This window comes from Neopsephotus bourkii, unplaced genomic scaffold (assembly GCF_033783945.1).
Source record: "Neopsephotus bourkii isolate Nb327-2 ecotype Australia unplaced genomic scaffold, CSIRO-AGI_Nbou_v1 NB_168, whole genome shotgun sequence".
Lineage (NCBI taxonomy): Eukaryota > Metazoa > Chordata > Aves > Psittaciformes > Psittacidae > Neopsephotus > Neopsephotus bourkii.
Window position 1 is genome coordinate 13,436,696 of NW_026900684.1, and position 25,109 is coordinate 13,461,804.

Sequence of the window (25,109 nt, forward strand, 5' to 3'; positions counted from 1 at the left end):
TCCCCTGCCATGGGCAGGGACACCTTCCACTAGACCAGGTTGCTCAAAGCCCCATCCAACCTGGCCTTGAACACTTTCAGGGATGGGGCAGCCACAGTTTCTCTGGGCAACCTGTGTCAGTGTCTCACCACCTTCCCAGTAAAGAATTCCTTCCTAATGCCTAATCTAAATTTCTCTCTTTAATTTTAAAGCCATTCCCTCTTGTCCTGTCACTACACACCCTTGTAAAATGTCCCTCTGCAGATTTCTTGTAGGCCCCCTTTAGGCACTGGCAGCTGCTCTCAGGTCTCCCCAGAGGCTTCTCCAGGCTAACCAAGCCCAACTCTCCCAGTCTGTCTTCGTAGGAGAGGTGCTCCAGCCCTTTGAGCATTGATCCAACAGCTCCACATCCCTCTTGTGTTGGGGGCCCCAGAGTTGAGTGCAGTACTTCAGATAAGGCTTCATGATATTGGTCTCATGGACATTTATGTTGTGGTGAGTAGTTTGCTGATCCTAATGATACCCTTAAGTTTTGCAGGTAGGTATTATTATAGGCTTACTATGACAGGATTAGGAATTACGATAGCAATTTGCTATTTGGTAGCTTTTCTTAACTTTTTTGTTTTGTTTTGTTTTGTTTTTAATTATTTACATGAATCTTCTGTGTGCTGTGTATTTACAAAACTAATCCTTCCATTAGGTCCTCAGCAGGAGTAGCCATCACCTCTACAAAGCCCAAAACTTGTGCTCAATTTAATTTATTCATCAAATTTACCTAACATAGAGACTGAAGTAAACAAGACTTGAAAAATGATGAGCTCATTACTGTCACCCTACGTACGTTTCTAATAAAATGGATTAGCTCAGCCAAAAGCGGAGACTAAAGAAACATGGAACGAGCGCTCTGCACCTCCCTCCAATTACCCCCGACCACCTCCTCTCAACAATCTTTCCTGACGCAGGACGCTGAGAGCCATGCCGCTACCTCAGAGGCCAACCCACCCCCGCCCATGCGCTCTTCACCGAGCCCGGAAGACCCCGAGCCCGCTGGGGCGGGGGTGCACGGAGAAGCCGGAAGTAGCGTGTGGCCGTGGGTGGGTCTGTGTGTCGCGTGTGGCGGCATGGAGGCGCCGCTGGAGGTGGTATCGCAGTTGGAGAGCCTGGCGTTTGAGCCCAGCACCGCCGAGCCGCGGCCGGACAGTGCCGGGGACGCGCCGAGCCCTCCGAGTCCCCGGGAGGGCGGTGGGGAAGACCAGGCTCCGCCGCCTCCAGTCGAGGGAGCGTGTTGCTCGCTGCCGCCTGCGAGCCCCAGCGGGCCTCCCGCTGCCGTCCCCTCGTCAGACTCGGACAGGTAAGTTTAGGACGGGGGCGAGGCGGACGTATCGTTCTCTGCGGGCCTCTCTCTTCTGAAGCGGCCGCGTGTGGAGGCCCGGGGTGAGCCCGGTTCTGTGGCTCCGCGCTCCGCTTGCGAGCGGCCTGTCCGAGTCCGCCCCCTTCTCCCGCCCCAACATTTCACCCTCTGTGGCTTTCTCTTCCCTATTAAAGATGGCATTTCCACTGGGGTTTTGTTGTTGAATTAATAAGCCTCCAAAACCAGTGACTGTAAGTGTATAGGATTATATGCAAACGTGAGTTTGACGGTGGTGGCCTGTAGAACATCATGATCGGCTGGACCAGCATGGCCGTTTGAGTGTGCTGTTTGGCATGGTCCTAACAGAGTGCTCCTGCATCACTTGTGGCAAGAAATCTGTAGTACTACTGCTGAAAAAGGAAAAAAAATAATGTAGAAGTCAAGGTAAAGAGTCTGAAGATCTTGTGAACAGATTTGGCATTTCTTTAGGAAAGTTTTTTCTTAACCTGTATGTTTCTGAAACCTGTAAGTTTCCATCTTTTGCTTGTATTTGTACTTTTGTGTTCTGTATATTGGTTATGCGTTGACTGTTGGGTTTGTGTGGACGGGCTTTGGTAGCAGGGGGGTCTAGAGAGGCCAATTCTGTGAGAAGCTGCTTGAAGCTCCTCCCATGTCCAATAAAGCCAGTGCCAGCTAGCTTCAAGCTTCTTGACCTGTTGCTGGTCAAGACTACGCACATCAGCAACAATGGTAGCACCTCTGGGGTAACGTATTTAAGGAGAGGTAAAAGTTACTGGGCAGGAGCAATTACAGCATGAGAGAGGAGTGAGAATATGTGAGAGAAACAGCTCTGCAGACTCCAAAGGCTAGTGAAGAAGGAGGGGTGTTGAGGTGCCAGAGCAGAAATTCTCCTGCCACCTGTGGTATGGTGAAGCAGGCTGTGCCCCTGCAGCCCATAGATGTCCACAGTGGAGCAGATGTCCACCTCAGCCCATGGAGGACCCCATGCTAAAGCAGGGGGATGTGCCCCAAAGGAGGCTGTGGCATTGTGGGAAGCCTGCGCTAGAGCAGGGTCCTGGCAAGACCTGTGACCCCATGGAGAGACGAGCACACGCTGGAGCAGGTTTGCTGGTAGGACTTGTGACCTCATGGGAGGTGACATGCGGGAGCAGTTTGTGAAGAGCTGCAACCTGTGGTAATGACTCATGTTGGAGAAATTTGTGGAGGACCGCCTCCCCTAGGAGGGACCCCACATTAGAGCAGGAGAAACATATGAGGAGTCCTCCCTCTGAGGAGAAAGAAGCGGCAGCCACAATGTGTGATGAAGTGATCGAACCCCCGTTCCCTGTTGCTTTGTGCTGCTGGTGAGTAGGAGGTGGTGAATTGGAGAGTGAAGTTGAGCCCTAGAAGAAGAGAATGGGCTGGGGAAGCATTTTTAGGATTTGGTTTTATTTCTCATTGTCGTATTCTAATTTGATTGGTAATTACACTAATTTGTTGAGTCTTGTTTGTCCATGATGGTAATTAGTGAGTGATCTCTCCCTGTCCTTGCCTTGACCCATGAACCCTTCTTTATTCTCTTCCCTAACTGAGGAGGGAGTGATAGGGAGGCTTTGGTGAGCACCTGACATCAACCCAGGGTCAACCCACCACAGTAACTTTGGTTAGGTGTGGCCTCTGTTTTGGTCTTGCAAGACTGCATGTGTTGCCAGTGTCAGTAAGTTTTGTGTTTTCTTTTTGGGCCATTGCAGGAAGATAGGCATGTGCTCCTTCTAATTAGTGGAAGTCGAAATGAAGTGTGAGGATTTCCTCTTGAAGAGACTGAGCTTCATCAACAATTAATGGGTTAAATCTTTACTATGGAAATACTTTTTTGCTCAGCTCAAAGTTTTTCTAGAACATCATGAAGTGATAGTGAAATTCGTGACCTATGGCAGGGGCTTCACCTGTAGTCTTTCTCGCTATCAAAATCTGTTGTGCTAATGTTCAGATTAATATTAAATATGAAATCTTGATAGCTTTGACTTGCTTTGCTGTCTACATTCATCTCAAACATTTTTTCTTTTTTTTTTTCTCCCCTCACTGATTGATCTCTGGTAGTCTGACTGTTTTTGTTTTTCTGCTATGTTGATTTATTTTTTTTCCAAGTAATCCGTATTTGGCTTTTTTAACAGGTTTATTTGAAGAGGTGCTCTTATTTGTTGTCTTTCTCCTCAACATTTGCTGGCATTGAAAAACCAGCAGGTAGCTGAAGGTCATTCATTTTCTTGTTAAGGAGACAATGTAACACCAAAATATCTAGAAGGGAAGATTTTATGTATTTTCTCTGTTACTTTGTTTTTAAATGCTGCTTTGTTAATGGCTGGAGCGGGTAAGGAAGAAACAATACAGTTTTACGAAAGTTTCCTTGTGTTATGGTTTAAACCCAGCCGGTAGCTCAGAACCACACGGCCACACACTCACTCCCCCACCTTCTTTCCCCCTGCTCTGGAGGGGTGGGGAAGAGAATTGAAAGAATGTAAGCCCCACAGGTTGAGACAAGAACAGTCCAGTAACTAAGGTGTAACACAAACCACTACTGCTACCACCAAAAAAATAATGATAAGGGAAATAACAAGGGGAGAGAATATAAAACTAAAAGGGGGAAAGGAAAAGTTAACAATAAACACAAGTTATGCATAATACAGCACAATCTTCTGTCCCTCCTCACTGGCAGAGCATAAGAGACTGAAAAGTCCTTGATCAGGGTAAGCACTATCCAGCAACAACTAAAACATTGGTGTGTTATCAGCATTGTTCTCAGACTGAAGTTGAAAACACAGCACTGCACCAGCAACTAAGAAAGAGAAAGATAAGTTACACTGAGACAAGGTGTCCTGGGTTCAACTGTATTTTTATGTAAGGTTTGTAATGTGTTTTTTTCATAGAATCATAGAATAGTTAGGGTTGGAAAGGACCTTAAGATTATCTAGTTCCAGCCGCCTTGCCATGGGCAAGGACACTTCACACTAAACCATGTCACCCAAGGCTCTGTCCAGCCTGGCCTCAAACACCGCCAGGGACAGAGCTTTCACACTTTCCCGGGGCAACCATTCCAGTGCCTCACCACCCTCACAGTAAAGAATTTCTTCCTTATATCCAATCTGAACTTCCCCTGTTTAAGTTTTAACCCGTGACCCCTTGTTCTGTCACTACAGTCCTTAGTGAAGAGTCTCTCTCCAGCATCCTTGTAGGTCCCCTTCAGATACTGGAAGGCTGCTATGACGTCTCCACACAGCCTTCTCTTCTCCAGGCTGAACAGCCCCAACTTTCTCAGCCTGTCTTCATACAGGAGGTACTTCAGTCCCCTGATCATCCTCATTGCCCGCCTCTGGACTTGTTCCAACAATTCCATGTCCTTTTTATGTTGAGGACACCAGAACTGCACACAATACTGCAAGTGAGTTCTCATGAGAGCAGAGTACAGTGGCAGGATCACCTCCTTTGACCTGCTGGTCACACTCCTTTTGATGCAGCCCAGGATACGCTTGGCTTTCTGGCCTGCAAGTGCACACTAACGGCTCGTACTCATTTTCCCATTGACCAACACCCGCAAGTCCTTCTCCGCAGGGCTGCTCTGAATCTCTTCTCTGCCTAACCTGTAGCTGTCCGTGCCTGGGATTGCTCTGACGCATGTGTAGGACCTTGCACTTGTCATGGTTAAACTTCATAAGTTTGGCATCAGCCCACCTCACAAGCATGTGAGGGTCCCTCTGGATGGCATTCCTTCCCTCCAGTGTATCAACTGAACCGCACAGCTTGGTGTCATCAGCAAACTAAATCACTCACCATGGTCAATTACTCCATGTGTTAACTATTTTCCCCAACTTTTGAAGAAAAGTCTTGAAGACTTGCTAAAAGAAACATGTTGACGTAAGGATTGAGTTCTTACTATGCTCTTTACTTGAAATTTTAGGAATCTAAGACAATAAACATCTCTTATGCAAGTGCCAGTGAAAAATACTAAATTACTTATCTGTGTGAATATGGACATGGGGAATTCAGGCAGGCCATGAGTTATGAAACTGGTCTTCTTTTTATCTGCCAAAGTTAGATTTTATTTTATTGGGTTTTTTTTAACCTTCATAGTGCTAGGTGCATTGCTTGGAATAAATATTTTCTTGACTTTCACTTGGCTTTGTACTACTGTTGGGATTGTACAAGAAGAGTGACTAAGCTATAGAAGGTAGTTTAATGTATTTGAAATATTTTTTATGCTCAGTTATGTTAAGTGATGTTCAATGCTGGGAATTTTAAGTGGTGCATAAAATTGGAACTTTTGGCAGTGTTTACCTAGGGTACTGTACTGAAGTGATCATCTTGTGACTCTAACGTCTCATTTCATTTGCAAACCAGTAAAATGTACGTCCCAAACTGTGACTGTTGTGTATGTCTGGCAGAGGATGCTGGTGCTGGATTCTTACATGGGGCAGCCAGTTGGAGAAACTAGACTATGAGAACTTGGAGGTGACTGCTCTCATGCTCCATGCACCATTCAACAGTGGAACAGCAGGAACCCAAACAAGCCATTGCAATTGTTAGCTTCAGCAGTTCAGAGCAAATGCTACTACTTGTCTGAAGGTTTTTTGGTTTTGTTTTTTGTCTTTTTATGATCTTGTCCAGTGGCTTGTAGGTTCAGGAAAGATTGTTAACCAAAGGTATTTGAGTAATGTATGCTCTGGCCACTCTATCTGTAATGGAGAAGTCTATATTCAAACTCCTGTGTTTGTTTTATTCAGTGATACGAATTCAGATAGTTCATCAACTACATCTTCGTTTTCACTTTCATCAGTGTCTGATGAAGATGATCATCCAAATGAGAAGGATACCAGATCTTGCTGTATTAAAACAAAAGATGAATTGCCTATTGATGTAAGTACAGTGTGTTATTCTGATAACCCAACTTAAAATATTTGCTATATTTTGAAGACATTGCAATATCTAGTGATTGAATGAACATTTTTATACCACTTCAGGTGTAGCACAGATAACTTAAGATGTCTTATTTTTTAGTATATTAAGACTACTATGGTTCACTGTGCTTCATTTTAGGTTCATACGTGTATATGGATGTTTTAGTACATGATTTGTTGTTTGCATATTGCAGGCTTTCATCCTTTCTCTGTGTGAGAGAGCTGAAGGTCTGATGTGTCTTACAGACGTATTTCAAATACGTATAGCCTAGAGGTAAAAATTTCAATTGTTGTATTAAACCTCCCACAGGTAAAAGTTGCATTGCCTCTACGAAGTTAAGCAAAATTACTGAAGTGGCCATAGAAGTAGTTACTATTTATTCTGCAGTTTTTGTTACAGGACTATTTTACGTATTGCAGATCAGAACCTTAATTTGCATCAATATGCAGTCATTTTGGTTCTCATAAATAACATGCTCATTAAATATTGCTGCTGTTATTCTTCATTATCTCAAAATTAAGAGGCTTAAAGGAATGAGTTTTAATAATCTGCTAACATTATTAGCTGTGCATAATTTCTAATGGCTTACAAATAAAAGCCATATTACAATATAGCACTGTAATATCAATTTACATTAACAGTATATGTTTATCTGTTAATCTGTAGATCTCTCCCCATCATTAAAAATGCTTACTGGCATGGGAAATGAGTCCAGCGAAGGGTACGGGAAATGATTAGAAAGGTAGAGAAAAAAAACTCTGAAGAGCAGAATCATTTACTTACATATACCTTAGCTTCAGTGCTCTGGAAGAGTCTGTAATGAAATCCTAGATAACTGTCTGGAAAGGCTGGGGCAATTACTTAGTAGTAGCAACAACAGGATATGGGAGTATGTTAATTCTTAAACTGTTGCACTAGAAACACTTGGAGTAAAAAACCTCTTAGGATATCCTTTTCTTCCTGAAATTAATCAAAGGTTGAGAAACACACAGAACGTGATCTTGAAGGAGTAAAACATCAGAGCAATTCCTGCTTACATGTACTTTGTTTTGAAGTATGGTTAATATTAGAACTATTATAAGTACTTCTATGACAATTTTTTTTTCTGGTACTGAACATTTAAAACGAAATCCTTGCTCAAATAGATGTACTTTTCAGGTTTTATTTTCATTTTATCTCAAATATTTATTTAAATGAAACTAATCTTAGTCTGAAAGTGATCTGTTGATCTGCTCTTTTGTCTGATTAGCTTACTAGCTTGAAGTCCAAATGTTTACAAAACATCTGTCTTTCAAGTTCTGGCCTGATTAATTTAAGTAAAGCTATGGCTTTTTGCCAGTGATAGTTAATAAGAACCACATTTCCAGCAGCCACATTATTTACTGTATCCTGTACTAAGCTGTTCTACAGTAATAGAATTGGTCTGTTAAAAAAGTTGTAGATTCTTATGTAAATTGGAGGGAATAAAATTGAAAAATTAAAATGTATCTGTTAGAAATGAAACATTATGATAAGTCTTTTACCCCAAAGTCCCCAATAATAGGTAAATTTCTAAAGCATGGGTCAAAGATAAAATAAAAGATTAAGGTATATAACTGGAATATGTACTTGGAGGGGTGGGGAAGGCTGCATCTGTGAAGGAGAGTTAGTGGAACTGTTTTAGAAACCTGCCTTGAAGTGTACGATTGGCAAGCACTGTATATAGTATGACAGACGGTATAGTTTATGAGTTTGAGATTTCTGATCAAAATGTTAGCTTTCTCCATTCTAGCCTTTGGCCTTTGAATTGCTCTGGCATCTGTGACTCTCAGTTGTCTTAGCACTGAAGTCTGGTTTAATGTTGAAAAACTTGCTGTCTTGCAGAAGAGTGTGGTGTTTCTATCTGAATTTACATCTTGACTTTAATGCTGTCTTTTTCATCTGGGAAAGTCTTGGCCTCTGGTCTCCAAGTTGCTCTAGAAGCCTTCAACAAGCACTTTTGTTAAGAGTGAAGATTATCAGGTGATGTTTTGTTAAGGCAGGATAAGGTTCATCTATTGGAGAGGGATTTTTTTTCTGGACGTGGCCTTTAAAAGTGTAGTTCAGTACCAAGATTTGGACAGTGCCTCCAAATTTAGAAGACATTGAATTTGAAGATAATTCTTACTCTAGTCCTTACCTTTGTATTCTATTTTGAATTCACAGCAGTATATATACAGAGAAATTTTAATTTATAGGTAAACCGGAGGTAGATGATGAGTTCAGTGTTAATCAGCCTTTGATAGCACATTTTGATTCTAAAATTTCAGGAAAAAGATTACATTGATATTGTTTGTATACCAGGCTATTGTTTGGATATTTGAACTGGGTTTTTTTTTTGTGTGGGTTCGTATGATCTTTACATCATAAGGTCTGAGTCGCGGCATAAATGGACAGACACCATTTTGTCAAATGATAGGATACATTTGACGTGTCTTGTACGATTTTGTCTCTTGATATATATGCTTTCCTTCTTTCATGCATTGAGTATGGTTACAAGTTGTCTGATTTTTTTGTTTTAATTGGTGATTTACTATTGTGTTGTACATTGAACTTAATTTATCTATCTTGGAAGGTCAAAAAAATGAAGAGAATGTCTTATCAGTTTTCGGTTTTCTCCAGTTGAAGTCGGCTTCTACCTTTAGTTGCAATGGAATTATGTAAAGTACCATCTCAATAGAAAAGGTGTCTTCAAAAGTGACTTTCCCCCAAGATGAATTAATTTGGAATTGTTCTGAAAGAGACAAATCAAAGTAGATGTTTTTATTAAATCTTCAAAGTGCTAGGAGATTTTTCTGATTGTCAAATTTATGCAGTGCCAAAGTGACGAATGTCTTAGTGTAATGAGATTATATTCTGAACATTGATTTAATATTTTTCAGGACCTGCCTCCTGTTGAAGACTTAACAATAACTCTGCCTGATGATGTTGAACTGAAGCTCTTTGGGACAGTTTCCAGCATCATTGAGCAGCTAGGTAGACAATATAAATTTGTCCTGGTTTTAATTAAAAATATTTCTTTATATCTCTGCATGAATTGTGTACTTAACTGTTCCCTCATAGTGGCATTCTATTTTTGGGGGTAGCAGGTTGCTGAATGACAACTCAGACTACTAAATGACATTTGCATTGAATTCCTTATTAGCTGGCTTACATCTTCTAAAAATTAAGATACTACAGTTATTGTGCGTGTGCCTGTATGTGATTTTGATGTTCTCTTTTTTTTTATAAAAAAGACTTTTTTCACCTATTATGATCTTTGTATTAATTCTGACAACAAGATTGAACATTTGCTGTTACAAGAAAATCTTGCACATGTATATTTGAAGGAGGTGTATAACTGAATGCACAGATGCAGTGTAATGCAGTGCCAAGTGTTTGCTTGTTAGTATATGAGAACAGGAAAAAGACTTCTTTGTTTAGCAGTGCAGGTGGTTCTTTATTTATTTATTTTATATATATATATATTCAACCCACTATTGGTACGTTGACCAAATGCAAGCTGCAAGTGTCAGCAGTCATAGGACAGCATGACTAACATGATTGAGATTGAGAGATACAATAGATGTAAGCTTAGCTGCAGGTGATATGCATTTAGGGATCTTTTCAATTCTACCCAAGACCTCAGGTTTTGATATAGGGAATCAAAGTTTTGCTGAAGCTGAAAATCTTACATAGTAAGTTTGTATTTAAGCTTATTTCAGGTGTTCTGTTTTGCTTGAACTGCTTTCAAAGTAACTGTCTAAAAAAATTCCGCAAGACACCTGTGTTATTTTTCTGTTTTTACTGTCTTGCTTTATGACTTAATCTTTCTACATGTTTTCCTTTATTTTCAGTTATTCTGTAAGCAGGTATCTGAGTGTCCTCAATTTCAATAGATTTGTGGCCATGTTGGGAATTCTGCCAGTTAACTGTGGGTTGTTTTTTCATTTTTGAACTAAATTGATACCATGTTTATATCTAGTATGAAGGGAGTTGAGATTTCATTTGGAAACCACAGATACTGTTTAGCACAACGATCGGCATTCTGAACGCTTTCTGTCCCTTTAACTTACTGGAAATCTCTGCTGTTCTCTGTAGCAAGCTTCCGAGTTCATCATTCTGCAGCATGTGATACCTGTAAGCTGGTTATTGATACTGTGAGGTGAATTTAAGGCTGGGACAGTATAGGTTCATGTTTGCTTCCCACTAGTTAAAACCAAGATGATAGCACTTTTCTGTGACCTGCTCAATGTATCAGAATTTGACAGAACTTTGCTATGTTTTGCTTCAGGGTACTTAGAGAAGTAGGGGGAAAAAAAAATAAATCACTGTGTGGGTTGTAGTCTAGACAATAAGCAGCTTTGGTGTATATGAGAAACCTGCCCTGGGACTGAACTTTGTGCCCTGGAAGAGCAGCATCTGAGGATTTTGGATGGGTTGAGGTAGGAGAATTCAAATAGGCTGTAGGTGATAATGCTTCTGAGTTTCGTGTGACTGGCATGACATTTTTCAGAAGATTTTGGTTCAGAGTGTTGTGTTTTGGTTTGTTGTTGGTGGTGGTGGGTGGTGTTTTTGTTGTTGTTGTGTTCTGGTTTGGGCTTCTGTGGTTTTGGGTTTTTCTGTTTGCTTTTTTTTTTTTTTTTTTTTTTGCAAAGGTGTTTTCATTAAGGTTGAGCAGCACATTGGTTTCTTTCACTACGTTTTATCTTATAGGTAGACACAAAATAAACTGATTTCCCTAATCTTTTGAAATTCAATGAGCTATTAAGCTTGTGGCATTGTCACAGGCTTGCTTGGCATGTCAAGTTCTTTGCAGACTTAAATAATAGCAAAGTTTGAGTTTTAGCTTGATGAAGCGTTTGTTGCTTTAAATCCTGTTATGTAAGTCTAGCAATGATAATCTTGTTAGGTTTTTTGGAGTCTGAGTGACACTAAGTGCTTGAGTGACTTTATTTGCTGATGGAGAGGCATTGAGAATGCTTAATTGAGCATTCTGTAGGTTTTAGATGTAGAAAAGATTACCTTCAGAGTTGGAATTGTTGAGTGCAATGCTGCTAGGCCACTGTATTGACAGCTTTAAATATAATTCCTCCTGAATTTAAAGGTCCAGTATTTCTGGAGACTAAAGCAAGAAATGTGAACTACTACCAAAGAAGAGTAAACTACTCTAAAAAATTCAGTGAAGAATAAGCTCTTTTTGTGTCTGAATCTGGAAAACTTAAAACCAGAGTAGCCTGGGTGTCAAATCATGTATTTAATGGAGGAGAAACATGGTTCTGTGTCCTTTTAGGATCTCTATGAACTTCAGTAGACAAATAATGGCATGATTTATGTTTCTTTGCAATTAGCTACATGCTGCTGTTGAAACAAACTTCTAATTGATTTTTTTTTCCATCTTAGTAATAATTGAATCGCTGAGAGGCCTGCCTCCTGTAAATGAGGATAGCATAATATTCAAAGAAGATCGGCAAGTAGCAGGAAAGGTGTGTAAAGCAAAAAATCTGTTATTCTAATATAAAATTAAAAGTATTTTTTAATGTTCCAACAAGTAGTGTTAAAATCAACTAAATTAAAGGTGTTTTCTTGATATGTCATTTTTTCTTTTTGCTTTTGACTCTTGCTATAATCATCTAGGGTTTTTTTAATCTCAAGAAAGAATTCCATCCTTACGGAATTACAATGAGTTTCAACTCATGAGACTGCTTTTGGAGGAGAGGTTGCTTTCAGCTGTATTATGGCTGTGCTTTTATTGCCAGGAGATGGGAGCAAAGATTGGAGAAATTAGAGTCAAGTTTCAGGAAAGATAGGGAATATTTATGTACCTAAGCTCTGCTGCTCCAGTTTAAGGCCACTGTTTGTTTTATGCAAGTATAATGAAGATGTTTGCTGAGAGGGATGTTTCATTCAGTTTTGTATGTTTATTGGGGAGAAAGCTGTCATCTAGAATGGTTACTACTATAATATCTTTAAATGCTAGATGTGAGTGAAACAAAAACTCAGCCTGAAATTACAGGTGTTCTGTACAAAATCTCAGAATTCTCTGTTCTCTACAGAATTGGGGAACAGAGAGGGAAACTGACATAAAGGCATCTTGTAAAGATGAACTTTGAAGAATAAATGATCAGGAGATTGTTCTCAGTGTAAGAGATTTGAAAGCATAATAGAGAAAAAGTTTTGACAAAAGGAAGGATTATTACAGTAGAGGAAGCGGACAGTGAAAGCAGTGCAGTTGGGTGGGTAAAGGCAACATCAGCATGTGAGAAATTTCCATATTATAACTTTAAACAACTGGGGAAATACACTGTCAAACAAAATGTGATAATAAATCTAAAGCATGAAAGTAACTTTATGTGTTGCATTTTGCAAATATATTGCACTTCTTAAAGCATCTTAAAGTTTCTACAATGTATCTACAATGAAATTAGCTATCTACTCTTGGTGGTTTATTTAAACACTTTACTTTTGTTTGTGTTTCAGATATTTGAGGTATTTGGTCCTGTTTTACATCCTTTTTATGTGTTAAGATTTAACACCCCTGAGCATATCAAAGCAAAAGGTATTAATGTTCAAGATAGCATGTATTTTGCTCCATCAGTAGAGGACTTCACCCAGTATATATTTGCAGAGAAACTTAAACAGTGAGTATGACTTCTAATATGGTTGTAGTGCATTTTGGATATCGTTAAAATACTGGATTAAAGTTTAGCCTTGAGTGAGGAAATGTAGGACTAAGCTTGACACTAAACCTTTCTTTTAGATACTCAGTTGTGTTGTAATAACAAGTTTGTATCGTTTTGTCTTTCAGAACAGTTCAGAGTAGCTGTAAATTACAAGCTTTTAAAGTGTTATAGTTGATAAACTTTAGTAGCTTCTTATTCATTTCAGTATCTTAAGTGTTCTTTCTTTTCATGTTGCTGTGTTACCTAAAATATCATTGATAAATCCCTCCCCCATGGTCACACATACATAAAAACATGATGGTTTTGCAAGCTGTGCTGTTCTTCAGATTCTTGTTTAGTTTCATAACTTAAATAAACTTGTTTAAATTCTGAACAAGTTTGTATTTATTTACTATTTCTATTTCATGTTACAAGGCCAGAACTGAAATTTAATTATAAATAAACATATTATACAGTTGGAATATAACAATCCTATATGAAAATTACCTGCTGTAAATGAGGGATGGGGGAAAGGAGATCTAAGTGAAAATGTAGTAAAATACTCAGGAACTTCCCAGCAGTGCTTCTCCCAGTCTGCCTGAGGAAGGTAGCATGTATGAATAGGGCTTGTTGCTGTTTAAAAGAAAATGTATTCAAAGATACAGATTAAGAAATAAAGCATAATAAATTACTGCTAGATGTTAGTATTCTAATTACTAATAAGTAATGGTCTGAAATACCCATAGGTTAAAGAACTTCAGTCATACAAGTGACTCATTCTGTTTTATTAGGATTAGTTCTCACCTGACTTGCAAATTTTTTTCTGACTATAGCAAATAATATTGGTGTTTGCATTAATTACAACTCTGTCAGTACTCATACTGCGTTTTTCTTTAGCCATGCCTGTGTGGCCAGGCCTGCAGGAGTTTTTTGTTGCTTTGTTGTTTGGGTTTTTTTGTGTGGGGGTTTTGTTTTGTTTTTTTTGTTTTGTTTTATGGGGGGAGGGATGTTCCTTTCCCATTTCTGTGGAAGCAGAAGTCTTCCTTTCAGTAAAGACCAAAATAGATCAGTTTCTCACTCTGCTGCTTGTTTGTTTTTCTGTAGCATTTTGATGCCAGCTGGTCTTTGGTGCCATTAAACTTTGTTGCTTAGCACAGTAACTGCAGAGACTAATCATCTGCTTGCTACAGCATAACTGTCATACTCAGCATCTGAGATGCCAGATTCATGTTTTAGTTCTTTTATGTGCTTTGCAAGTAGTTTTGGGAACTACTTGTCCTTTGGTAGTACTTCACTATCGTAAGTGGTACAAAATTAAACACTAGGTAAGATGTTTCAAACTTGGATGACTTAATCAGCACAGTTGAACAGTGCATCAGGCATTGTTTCTTCTCCTGAGTTAAAATGAGCAGTGTGAATACATGTGAAATCTGGTATAAACCATAATTTCTGAGTTATTTAACTTGTTACCTTTCACAGAAACAATATTTTATTTCTGAGTTTTGTCAGTAAAGTTTATTAAGGTTTTGTGAGGCAATGGAGCTATTTCTCGAAGCTGCCTTTTCATAGAGTAGGTGTCAGTGAAAAAGAATAAAGAATTTTGATTTCTGATCTGTGCGGTAATGTCAATATAAAAAAAACAAGATGCCATGGATAGTAGAAAAATCAAGCTTTGGTCAGTGCTTCACAAGAAGGCTTTTAGACCTTAGCATGTCGCAAATTTGATGACCAATGGTTTTTATTCTCTGCTTTATATTAGTTTGGCTCTGTGCAGACCAGATTGTGATGGTACTTCAAGAAAGAAAGGAATCAGGATTAAGATCTGAAAGAAACCTTAACTTTGAAGCATTTTCTGAAACCTGGAATGCAGTCTGCTTGCATTGTACAAAGTTGCAGTGCTCCAAGTCTTACACTCTGTAACAAAATAAATGGTAATGTAGTGTAAAACTTGAATGCAAAACGATTAAAAAAAAAAAAAAAAAAAAGGTTTGTGTGGTATTGCCAGAAATACAAAGTAATTCTAAAGAAGCTCATGTGTTTTCATGATTCCTCCAAGGCATCTTTTGTTAGACTTCCAGATCTTATATATCTTAGATCAGAAAAGAAAGAATTACTATTTTGTGCATTGCAAAAGATTATGAAGTATCTCACAGCATGAAAGGTGTTTCGTATTTTGCTGAAGTGGAGAAGGCTGCCTTGGGAGAGTGAGATAAGCTGCCTGAAGAACTTACAAGGTTTAAATTTTTTCAGTCGATGGTACTGTATATTGCCTAATGACCACAGGTCTCAAGAGTTCGTTACATGTTGTGGTATTTCTGGCAGACATGTATTGCACCAAAATAGGATGAGAGGGACAAACAAAGAATTTGGTTCAAAATAATAATGATAAAAAAAAAAGGCGTTAAGGTGTTATTTTCCATCTTTGCATTAGTAGAGGGTTTTCTGCAGCTGAGAAATTAGTGATGCAGAGCCCTCATCTTCCTTGCCTCTCTGTAACATTTTCCTCTAACTGAACTTTAAAATGGCTTGCTTGCTAATATGATTTGCACATAATCACAAAGGTAGTGTGTCTCTATGGTTTTCTAGTGATATGTGGAGACTGAGCTTCAGTTTTTTGGTTGGGTTGAGGCACAAAGTACCTCCAGATCACTTGCCAGCATTCTCATGGGCAGCCTTTGACTAAGGACCTCTTCAACCAGGCTGCTTAAAGCTGATGGTTGCTGCTTGATTGTTACTGACTTGATGAATACATAAAAAACCCCTTGGTTGTTAGAGCACTGATTGACGACATTCACACTGAACACGATGTCTTAAACTCTATAGTTCCATTTCAAGTAAGAATTTTTAGGATTGAATTATTTTATATAGTTCGTTTGCATAGTTAAGGATTCTGTCTTAACGTTTCAGACCAAAACATATTAAATTCGCAAGTGGTGTGGAAAAACATTCCACAGAACTTTAAAAGCATAATTGAAATTTGTTTGACAAATTCATGCTAAAGAATTTACTTGAGTTTTAGCAAAATTCTTAGTGATGGGTGAAATAAATGAAACTACTTTGAATTAATTTTTGTGCTTGTAAGACAAGGTAATTGAGTTTTTTCTTCCTTAAATGTCTTTTTACCTTTCCTTTTATATTTGCAACAAACTAGAAGATGAAGCCTATTTATCTAGCTAATACTGACCTAATAGAATTGTAAGACAAGCTTAGAGGTTTTTAGATTCTGAATTAATTTGATATAGTTATACTTAATGCCTGTGTCCTGCTAGACTGTTTCATTGTCCTTTTTAACTGAAGATGTGTTCTGAAACCAGAAGAAAGCTTGTGACTGTAGTCAGCAGTTAGCGTAAGAAAGTTGCAGTGAACAACCTCAATTCAAGTTCAAAGCGATTTATATTCAGTAGGCTGTGTTGAGAGAATATTGACCTAAGCTTAATATAAGCTGTACAAAATGTTCAGTCTTCACTGAACGTTTTTCATTGAATTTTTCCTTTCACTGAACATTGAAGTTTTTTCAGGTGACATACATAGCAAAGTCTTGATGCATACATTAGTACTCACTTAGAAATGATACTAAAACCAAATGTCCCATAGAAACAGGCAGGTCCTGGTGCAGTAGATCTGATACTTTGAAGAAAGTGTTACCCTATTTGCTACAGTACAGTTCTTGCAAGTTATTTCTAACTTGAAATATTGCTACAACATGACTCAAAGACATGTTCTGTAGCCTCCTTACACCATCTTGATTGTCTAATTTGTGGTTTGTTTTTTTTTTTCTCTTTAGGGAAAAAGGTTCAGATGCATCCTGGAAGAATGACCAAGAGCCACCACCTGAGGTAACTATAGGATTGGGGGGTTTTGTTGTTTATTCTTTTTGATTACACAAGATATGTGTAGAAAAATTCCTGTGCAGAGTAACTAATTAGTGAAGTTATTTTTCTTATGCAGGCAAGAGTTGAATGTACCTCTTAATTGAAAAGACGATCATGCTTTTCTTGGAGGTCTCGCAATCAGTGTAGAGAGCACTACCTGCCTTTTTCTACTTGCTTTTTGCAATTGGGAAAATGTATATCCTTATTGTCAGTTCCTCTGGTCCTTTGAGGACGTGTTTGGCAACCTGAATGAAGGGCTTCTTTATCTTGCCTAATACTTTTGCTTCTGCTAGTGAAATTTTGTCCTTGCTGTTCTTTTGACTGCAGCTTTCTCTTTTATCTCGCACAAACAATTGTTGTCTTCAAAGGCCTGCTAGTACTCTGCAGATAGTAGTATTTGGGTGTTTAGCTGTCTGCTCTGTTAGGTTGACTTGACGACTTCTCTTGCATTCTTTGAATGGCTTCTGAGTATCATTTCCTTGGACAGCTTCTTCCTTACAAAGCCAGTAATACAGGATCGTGTAGAAGGGATAGCTTCTGATGACCACTGAGATCATTTCTCTAGGATCTGTAAAGATTTCTTCAGTGAAATCCAGGCTTCCTGAGCAGTGTGCTCTTCAACTTCACTCTAACTATGCTTTTCATAACTATTCAATAAAAATCACAAGGATGGTAGTTGTATTGAAATCTTTCATGAGATTTGTTTTTTGACTCAGCAATTGAGCCACTTTTCCTTGCAGTTTCTACTTTAAGCCTATCTTACCCAAAATCGATGAGGCTTCTGGAAGCCTTGTGTTTACCATAGTCTCCTAAAGAGATCTGTCTGTGTGGGTTTTTTTAGTGTTTGGTTTCTGTTTTATGTTTTGTGGGGTTTTTATTGTCTTGGTTTGGGTTTTGTTGGGTTTTTTTGTGTGTGTTTGGTTTTTTGGGGGGTTTTTGGGGGGTGGTTTGTTTTGGTTTTTTTTTGTGTGTTCTGAACAATTTTTTAGGATAGACTAGACTATTTCAGTTGAAAGGTACCTACAGCAGTCATTTAGTCCAACTTTGCTATAGGGCTGAAGGAAGCTTAAACAATTGGTGATGGCAGGGATTGGTAAACCTGATTGCTGCTTGACACTTTTGTTTCTGTGTCTGCTGTTTGTGATACATCTGTACTCCCTTTTGGAAAAAACACCACATTTAACAACTTGTGATCCTTAATTAGAATAATCTTTGGATAGTTCTAGCAGTTAAGAGTTTACACTAAGATATCTGAACTGTGACAGCTGGTGAGCTGATACAAAGTAGGTTTTGCTGTGAGGGTAATAGTTGTTGACAAGGGTGCAGATGAAATTTTATGCTACTGATGCTTGAAATTGTCTCTTACAGCCAGGCTTTTTTTAATGCCATCAGCTGGCAGCTGATTCTATAAGTTTTCTGGCCAGCTTGCATGATAAACTGCATGCAGTTGCTGGAGTCAGTTCTTTTTGTGATATTATGAAGCTTTATTTGTTTGTGAATGTTAAATCAATCCATGCTAGGCCTTTTATTCTTCTCCTTTAAGGTAGATGGCAAGTGTTTAATTTCTGACAGGCTTGAAATTAGCCCAGTTTAACTGGAGACTCAGTGATACGATGTCTCCTGCCCTTGTCTTTGGGGTCACAGGATGTGATCTGTGTGTTGAAAGGCTACCAGGAGCAGATAACTGCAGTTTCTCTGTGAAGTGGCTTTTACGGAAAGTTATGTAGAAATTAGCTAGCAACAGAAGATACCTGTTGATTTTATTTCTGCTCTACTGGAGGATGGCTTATTGTGAAGTCCTTAGAAAAAGCAGGAGTTAGTGAAATGTTTTACTTAATGGCATGTATCATCTTGTATTCCTTGTGGGTTTTTGTGTTTTTGTTTGTTTTGTTTTTTTTTTTTTAGTAAAATCATAGTTCAGTTATATAGAAGAGAAGTGTTTCAGAATTAACTGTGTGGCTGTTGTGGTTTAAGCCCAGCTGGCAACCCAGAACCACGCAGCCGCTTGCTCTTTTTTAGCACTGCTTTAGTGCAGTGTTTTTGAGATCCTTGCTCTGTATATACTATAGAGATACATCGGTAAGCAGCAAACCCCTTCCTTTCAGAATTGGAAAAGGGAGGGTGACCCCTTTAAGTCATATGAGCAAGCTATTTTTCAGGGACCTAATTAATGCTGACAGATCTATTTCCTTTCACTAACAACTTTCCTCATTGTAAATGTAAGGTAGGATTCAAAAGGTAGCAAAACCTTGTGTAACAATAACAAAATGTTGCAGTGACATTAAATCTATTGTGAATAACAACACTGTCCAAAGCTGAAAATTCCTTTGGCGTGACATTGCTATTGCTTGTTTAATAGAAACAGTATTATTAAATATACTAGAGGAATTTCCAATGTAGTGACAATTTTAGACTAGAGATTTTTTTAATACAGTTTCACCGTTCTAAGTATTGGTTACCAAATTATTTTTAACTTATTCTAAAATCCATATTTTAGTTCATCTGCTCTGCAGTTTGGCCTTCAAAAGCTTTTTCTTGGCAATAACTAGCCAGCTCCCTCAGATGTCCAATTTTTTTCTTACTAACATATAGGCAATCAAAAATTTGTGTTTGGTGCTTGAACATTGCAGGTTTTTTGAAAATTAGAAGGAATAGCTGAGTATTGTGTAATGATTTTACGAAAAATTAGTGGAGCATTAATACATTTATTGTGTTGAGAAGTCAGCTGAACGCACTTTGGCTCTTTGAATGCAAAGTAGGAAAGTGCGGCTTTAATACTGCTTCCTGTAAGCTCGCTGCAGCATAGATTGTTTTCTAAATAATGATTTATTGCTAGAGCTGAAGTTCTCTGCAGTCTTTACATGGCTTTGTTTCATCACCCGTCCCTTTCTTCCCCTTCTCCAATTTTTCTTTTTTAACCAGGCCTTGGATTTCAGTGACGATGAAAAAGAAAGGGAGGCAAAACAGAAGAAAAAGAAGCCTCAGAGTCAAGGGAGGAAGAAACTCAGATCGGAAACAAATGCATCAAGTGAGTGAATACTATGTGAGAATTTTTATCTGTGAAAACTGAACTTGAAATACACAATGATACTTATCTTAGTGATTGAGCTTTCATACAGTTAATCAGTATTTCAGTGTTTTTCAAACTAATATTCATGAATTTGTGACTACATTCCTTTTTTTGTAAAAGGAAAATGTTTGGGTTTGATTTTTTGGGGTGGGTTTTTTTTTGTCTTTTCTTTGGGGGGGTTCTTGGGTTTTTTTCCATTAAACTGTGAAAGGGAAGTAGTATAGGAGCAGGATACTTAGAGATTCAGCAGTATTTTAGGGAAGAAAACAGATGCCATATTTTGGAATTTAAAGCTTGCTTATTGCAGGGGTTATGGGGGCCCAAGTTCAGATTAATCCTTTGAGTGCAGGGAGATGATAGACATAAGCCATGTGCAATATTTGGAAACCTTTTGGTTTCTTTTAGTTAGGGAGAAGACACAAGACACAAGTCTTACAGAATTTATTCCTCTGAAAATGAAGTTCTTCCTCACCCATGGCATATAAATTCTTCTTTAAAATATCTGTTACTTGTGTAGCCTACTGAGAACCTCTGTTTACCTAACACAGTTGTTAGATAAACAATCCTACAGTAGTTTATTAAACTACATGTAGTTTTTTCATAGTATACATAGTTGTCTTCACCTTCCTTTCTCCTGCTCTTGACAGATCTGTTCCAGGTATATGCTTGCAGCTGTTCTGTTTGCAGTAATCAGTTTTCCTATCTGTCCTCTCTTATATCTCTCTACTGACAAAATATTTTATTTTCCTTTTGGTTGCCATTTTGATTGAATAATTTAAATCACATCCCTCTTTCTCTGTTCTCACTGGCCTGCTCCTGTTGTATGCTTTTCCTACCACCCTTCAAATACTGCTGACTCATATTCTCTTCCTCTTCTAATGGTCACATATCAGTTTGCTTCAACTGTCTGCAGCACAGTGCTTTCCCCCACTGAATATCTTGGACTGACTCCTGTGAGTTTCCTGCTCTTCCTTAGTAAAGATGCTAGATGTGCCCTGCTAAACCCCTTTTCTCATCATCTGTTAAGTCAGTCAACCTTTTTACTCTGTCTACGATACATTCCTCCCTTGTACCCTTTAAAGAAAGCTGTGATCTTTCTTGGGCTGGCTTTTGTGGTATAGTTTTGACAGTTTTCCTTTAAGGGAAAGATCTGAGTTGTGCCATACTTTACCTTCATTGCTGGTGGTTATTTTCTGTCCTGGTTTCTGCTTACCTAGCATATGGCACATTTTCCACTGTATCCTCATTCTGCCAGCTTATTGTAGGCTTGCCTTTACCTGGGGCTTGGTGAGGCTGTTGCCAAGCTATGTTTCATAACTGAGAACACAGTGAAAGGAACTTTCTCAATCTGTCAGAGGAGTATGGATTATGATTTGCTGTAATTTTCTGAAATAACAAGGTATACATTGACATTGTATTCAATTTAGTTTGGCTATGCAATTTAACAAGGGTGTCTGGCAAATTGAGGCACAAATAGCCTCAGCTGGAGTTTTGCTTGCTTGCATCTTCATAAAACTCTTGAGTACATTAAAATCGACTTGTTAGTCTTTTTGATAGAAGAAGGAAGAACAAAAATATTCACTCGAAGGGCTCTTAAATCCTAATCCACCATAAAAATGAGTAGGAATTCCAGCATCCAGCCAACTTTCCAGACTTAGCTTTTTAAAGGTGCAGATATTTCTATGTTGTATAGTGCCAAGGTTTAGGTCCACGCAGATTCAAAAAATTTTTTGATTTTTTTAAGTGGTGTTATGTTCTTAAATATGTTTCTACTTCTAGCCCTAAAATCCTTTAGAGAACATAGAATCATAGAACGGGTAGGATTGGAAAGGACCTTAAGATCATCTAGTTCCCACCCCTGTGCCACGGGCAGGTATGCCTCACACTAACCCATGTCACCAAAGGAACTGTCCAACCTGGCCTTGGACGCTGCCAGGGATGGAGCATTCACCACTTCTCTGGGCAACCCATTCCAGTGCCTCACCACCCTTATAATAAAGAACTTCTTCCCTATATCTAACCTGAACTTCCTGTGTTTAAACCCATTACCCCTTGTCCTATTGCTACAACCGCTGGTTTCAGTTTAGATTCTACAGCCTTTTGAATATCTTACCAGCTTTTTGGAATATTTTTAATACTTTGGTGCTCTTAGTTTTATAGCACTTATCCCATTAATAGTCTTCCAGTACTTGTGTAAAGTGGCAGTACATTTGTTATGAACCTTAAATTATATGCTTAAAGTGACCTGTACAGGGAAAAATTCACGTTAGAAAGATAAATGCTGAAAGCTGATTGGCTAAAAGTACAGGCTGCCTTTTTTCTGATAGAATAAGTTAATTTTATTAATTTGAATTTGAATAATTTCTTGTGTCCTGTGTCTGTGCTGTAATACCAACTCAGGTTTGAGAGCTGTATACCACTTTAGTGCAATGCAGTGTTGATTTATCTTCAGTTTTGAAATGTCTTGTTTTTAAATCTTGCTTTAAACCAAAGCTTCCAAAACACTCAACAGTTTGGCTTCTAAAATACTCACAGTTTGAGTGTTCCTGTAATTCATTAATATAAATGAAAATGCCTGGAGGGGAAGAAAGTGAAATTTCTTTTTTAGTGACTGAATTTGCAACCCTCAAGATCATTCTTTCTATAACTCAAATAAATAAAGATGAGTTCCTAAACAGTAGAGTTGCCATCATTATTTGGTTGTTTATGTATTATTTGCCACTGTTATTTAAGATTACTGGGCACATTTCCTTGACTTCAGCTTGAAAGATTTGTAAGGACTAAACCTTTACAAAGTAATATTAAAAGTGTGTGTGTGTGTTTGTGTATGTGTTTGTTTTGTTTTTAAGGTGAGAATAAAGGACTTCATCAACCAATGCAACAGCCTGCTTCAAGTTATTCAAGGGGGTATCGTGGCAGAGGGTTCTCCAGGGATCCATTTCCTCCTCCATCAGGCCATCCAGGATTTTTGAGACCACAAGTAAGAGTGACACAGTCGTACTCTTCAGACAGCAGAATACCTCAGGAATCTCCAGTGTTTCGTCACAGAAAAGAAAATCCAACGATGCGACCATATCCCTTTCCTCCTCCAGTTTTTGGTTCTGTTAATGATATGCATCAATTCCCCCTTCCTCCTTCAAATCCAAATATGATTTGGACAGGCCCGAATATGTACAACTCATCATACCCATTTTTACCACCTCCACCGCCACCACCTCCACCTCCACCTCAACCGGATAGCCATCCTCAGTTCAGGCCTTACTAAGTTTTTGTAAATGTCCATACAGAGCATTGCAGCTTAAAGGGAGGAAGAGCAGGTTGTGAAAACTATATTCTCTTATGTTGGAGATGCTTCGTTTTTCTGCAACAGACAAATGCAGCGTTTGATACTTTCTGAGACATCAACAGGAACTTACTTTCTTTTTTATATATATATATATATATATATATATGTTTTCTGTTTCAGAAAAGAAAACTATGATGACATTACTGAATATTAATTAATGGTTTATTTTTCTAAGATCTGCAAGTTTGAGATGATAAATAAAAATTTTTGGAGACTGGTATGTAGTGGTGGAAATCTTACTTCGTAAAAAAAATTAGGAGTTTATGTAGGTGAGGATACGTCACATGAATGGTACTTAAATATTTTTAGAGTGGTTGTATATTGCTATGCTGAAGTATTTTTCTCAGTTTTTGCAAATTTTGCAGTGTACTTGCATGGAAACTGAAAACCTGGGACCTAAATTTTAAGCTAGGTGTGCCACTATTTATGTAAGGTGTAAGTTCCTGTTATCCAACTTTAGTTTTTCATTAATTTCATATTAACTAAAACACTGGGGCTGGATAGTTTTGGTCTGTTGTTTTTGTTTGTTTGATTTGGTTTTTGTTTTGGTTTGTTTGTTTTTTTAAGTAGGTGGGGTAGCTAGATCAGAATTTGGTCCAGCAGCTGAATTACTCTGTCAGATTTAGTGTCCTACAATAGCTCTAGAAGTTCAACTTATTGTGTTTTGCAATTATGATAGAAAACTGTACGTTATGGGGAAATTGAAGCCAGCGTAACTTCTCTAGCTTGCCTTTGCTGCTGCTGCAGAAATACCCATAGATCCGTAAAGTATGTAGTCAGTCTTTCTAGGAAGAAGTTATTAGACCTGTTGGGGAAGAAGATCTGCCATTTCAGACCTCCCTTGGTTAAATTTACATCCTGAATGCAGGTAGGAATACATTGCTATTTGATTGTCTTTGCATTCAAAACTGTCTCTTGTGAAATTAGGAGGTTGTCAACCAAAGATGGCCTGCTACAACCTCCACCTGTCCAAAGGGGCAGTCCTGCAACAGCATTTCTCTAGTATTTGTGGAAGTGGCTCTGATTAACTACAATGGAAACCCTTACACTGCATGAAGATTTTAAAAAGGTGTGCAAGTGAGAAGGTTGTATAGATTTTTGGTTTTTATGGCAAGTGCTGTACACAAGTTTCAAATTGCTGCTATTCAGTGGTCCAAGATGAATCAGACTGGAGGAAAAATGGCAGGATTTACAAAGTAATGGGAGGTTAGAACTTTAGAGTAGTTTGCTTTCATTCGATGAAATACAGTTTAGAAGCCTATAAAAAGCCTCAAGAGAGTGTTTCTTATTTTGTTATTCTTTCCTCTCACAAGGTAAGTAAAGTAATGTCACCATCAGAAAAACAGAATCCAGGACAGAATCTTCAGAGATGACTCCCACCAGCTCTGGGTTTGTGCCAAAAGTAGCAGGGATTGCTAGGCTCTGGACTGTGATGGGTCAGATGCAAGTCTTCAGCATAGTATTTTCTCGTAGACCAGTATTTCTCTATGACTCATATGATGTCTATTTTCAGATTCAGCCTGGAGAGCTGTAATAAAGTCCTGTCAGTTCTGTAACATTTTTAGTTGTTCCCCCATAGGATTTAGCTTTTCTTCATGGGCAGCTTTCCAGAGAAAGCTTAAGGCATAGAATGAGTGAAAAGACAGAGAGAGTAGAGACTCCAAGAAAAGCCGAGGCTTAGGGGAAAGGTTGGCTATAATTTCTCAAAAGGCTGAGGTTTATATATAGAAGTATGGATGCAGTAAACTATTGGACTGTATAAATGACTGTAACTATGGTAACATGGGAAAATGAAAATTGTAATCACATACTTGATAATATTCCTCTTAAATTTGTAAGCAAATTTAAATACCAGCATTGGTGCTTTTGCTGGCTTTAA

General features: G+C 38.4%; 1 protein-coding gene across 1 annotated transcript; it reads left to right on the forward strand.

The window, feature by feature from the left end:
- The first annotated feature begins 1,015 nt into the window (after nucleotides 1-1,015).
- Nucleotides 1,016-23,282, forward strand: NAF1 (nuclear assembly factor 1 ribonucleoprotein). The gene is made up of 8 exons (XM_061373258.1): nucleotides 1,016-1,330; nucleotides 6,109-6,241; nucleotides 9,184-9,277; nucleotides 11,684-11,766; nucleotides 12,761-12,921; nucleotides 16,727-16,778; nucleotides 19,737-19,842; nucleotides 22,734-23,282. Exons 1-8 carry the CDS (start codon nucleotides 1,101-1,103, stop codon nucleotides 23,147-23,149), a joined length of 1,275 nt encoding a protein of 424 aa, XP_061229242.1. The 5' UTR covers nucleotides 1,016-1,100; the 3' UTR covers nucleotides 23,150-23,282.
- Nucleotides 23,283-25,109: the final 1,827 nt, after the last annotated feature.

Bases quoted from the DNA above. Each gene is read 5' to 3' on its own strand.
- NAF1 (XM_061373258.1), top strand. From the start codon at position 1,101: ATGGAGGCGCCGCTGGAGGTGGTATCGCAGTTGGAGAGCCTGGCGTTT. The intron at 6,242-9,183 runs GTAAGTACAGTG...AATATTTTTCAG, and splicing joins AAGATGAATTGCCTATTGAT to GACCTGCCTCCTGTTGAAGA. The intron at 16,779-19,736 runs GTAACTATAGGA...TTTTTTAACCAG, and splicing joins ACCAAGAGCCACCACCTGAG to GCCTTGGATTTCAGTGACGA.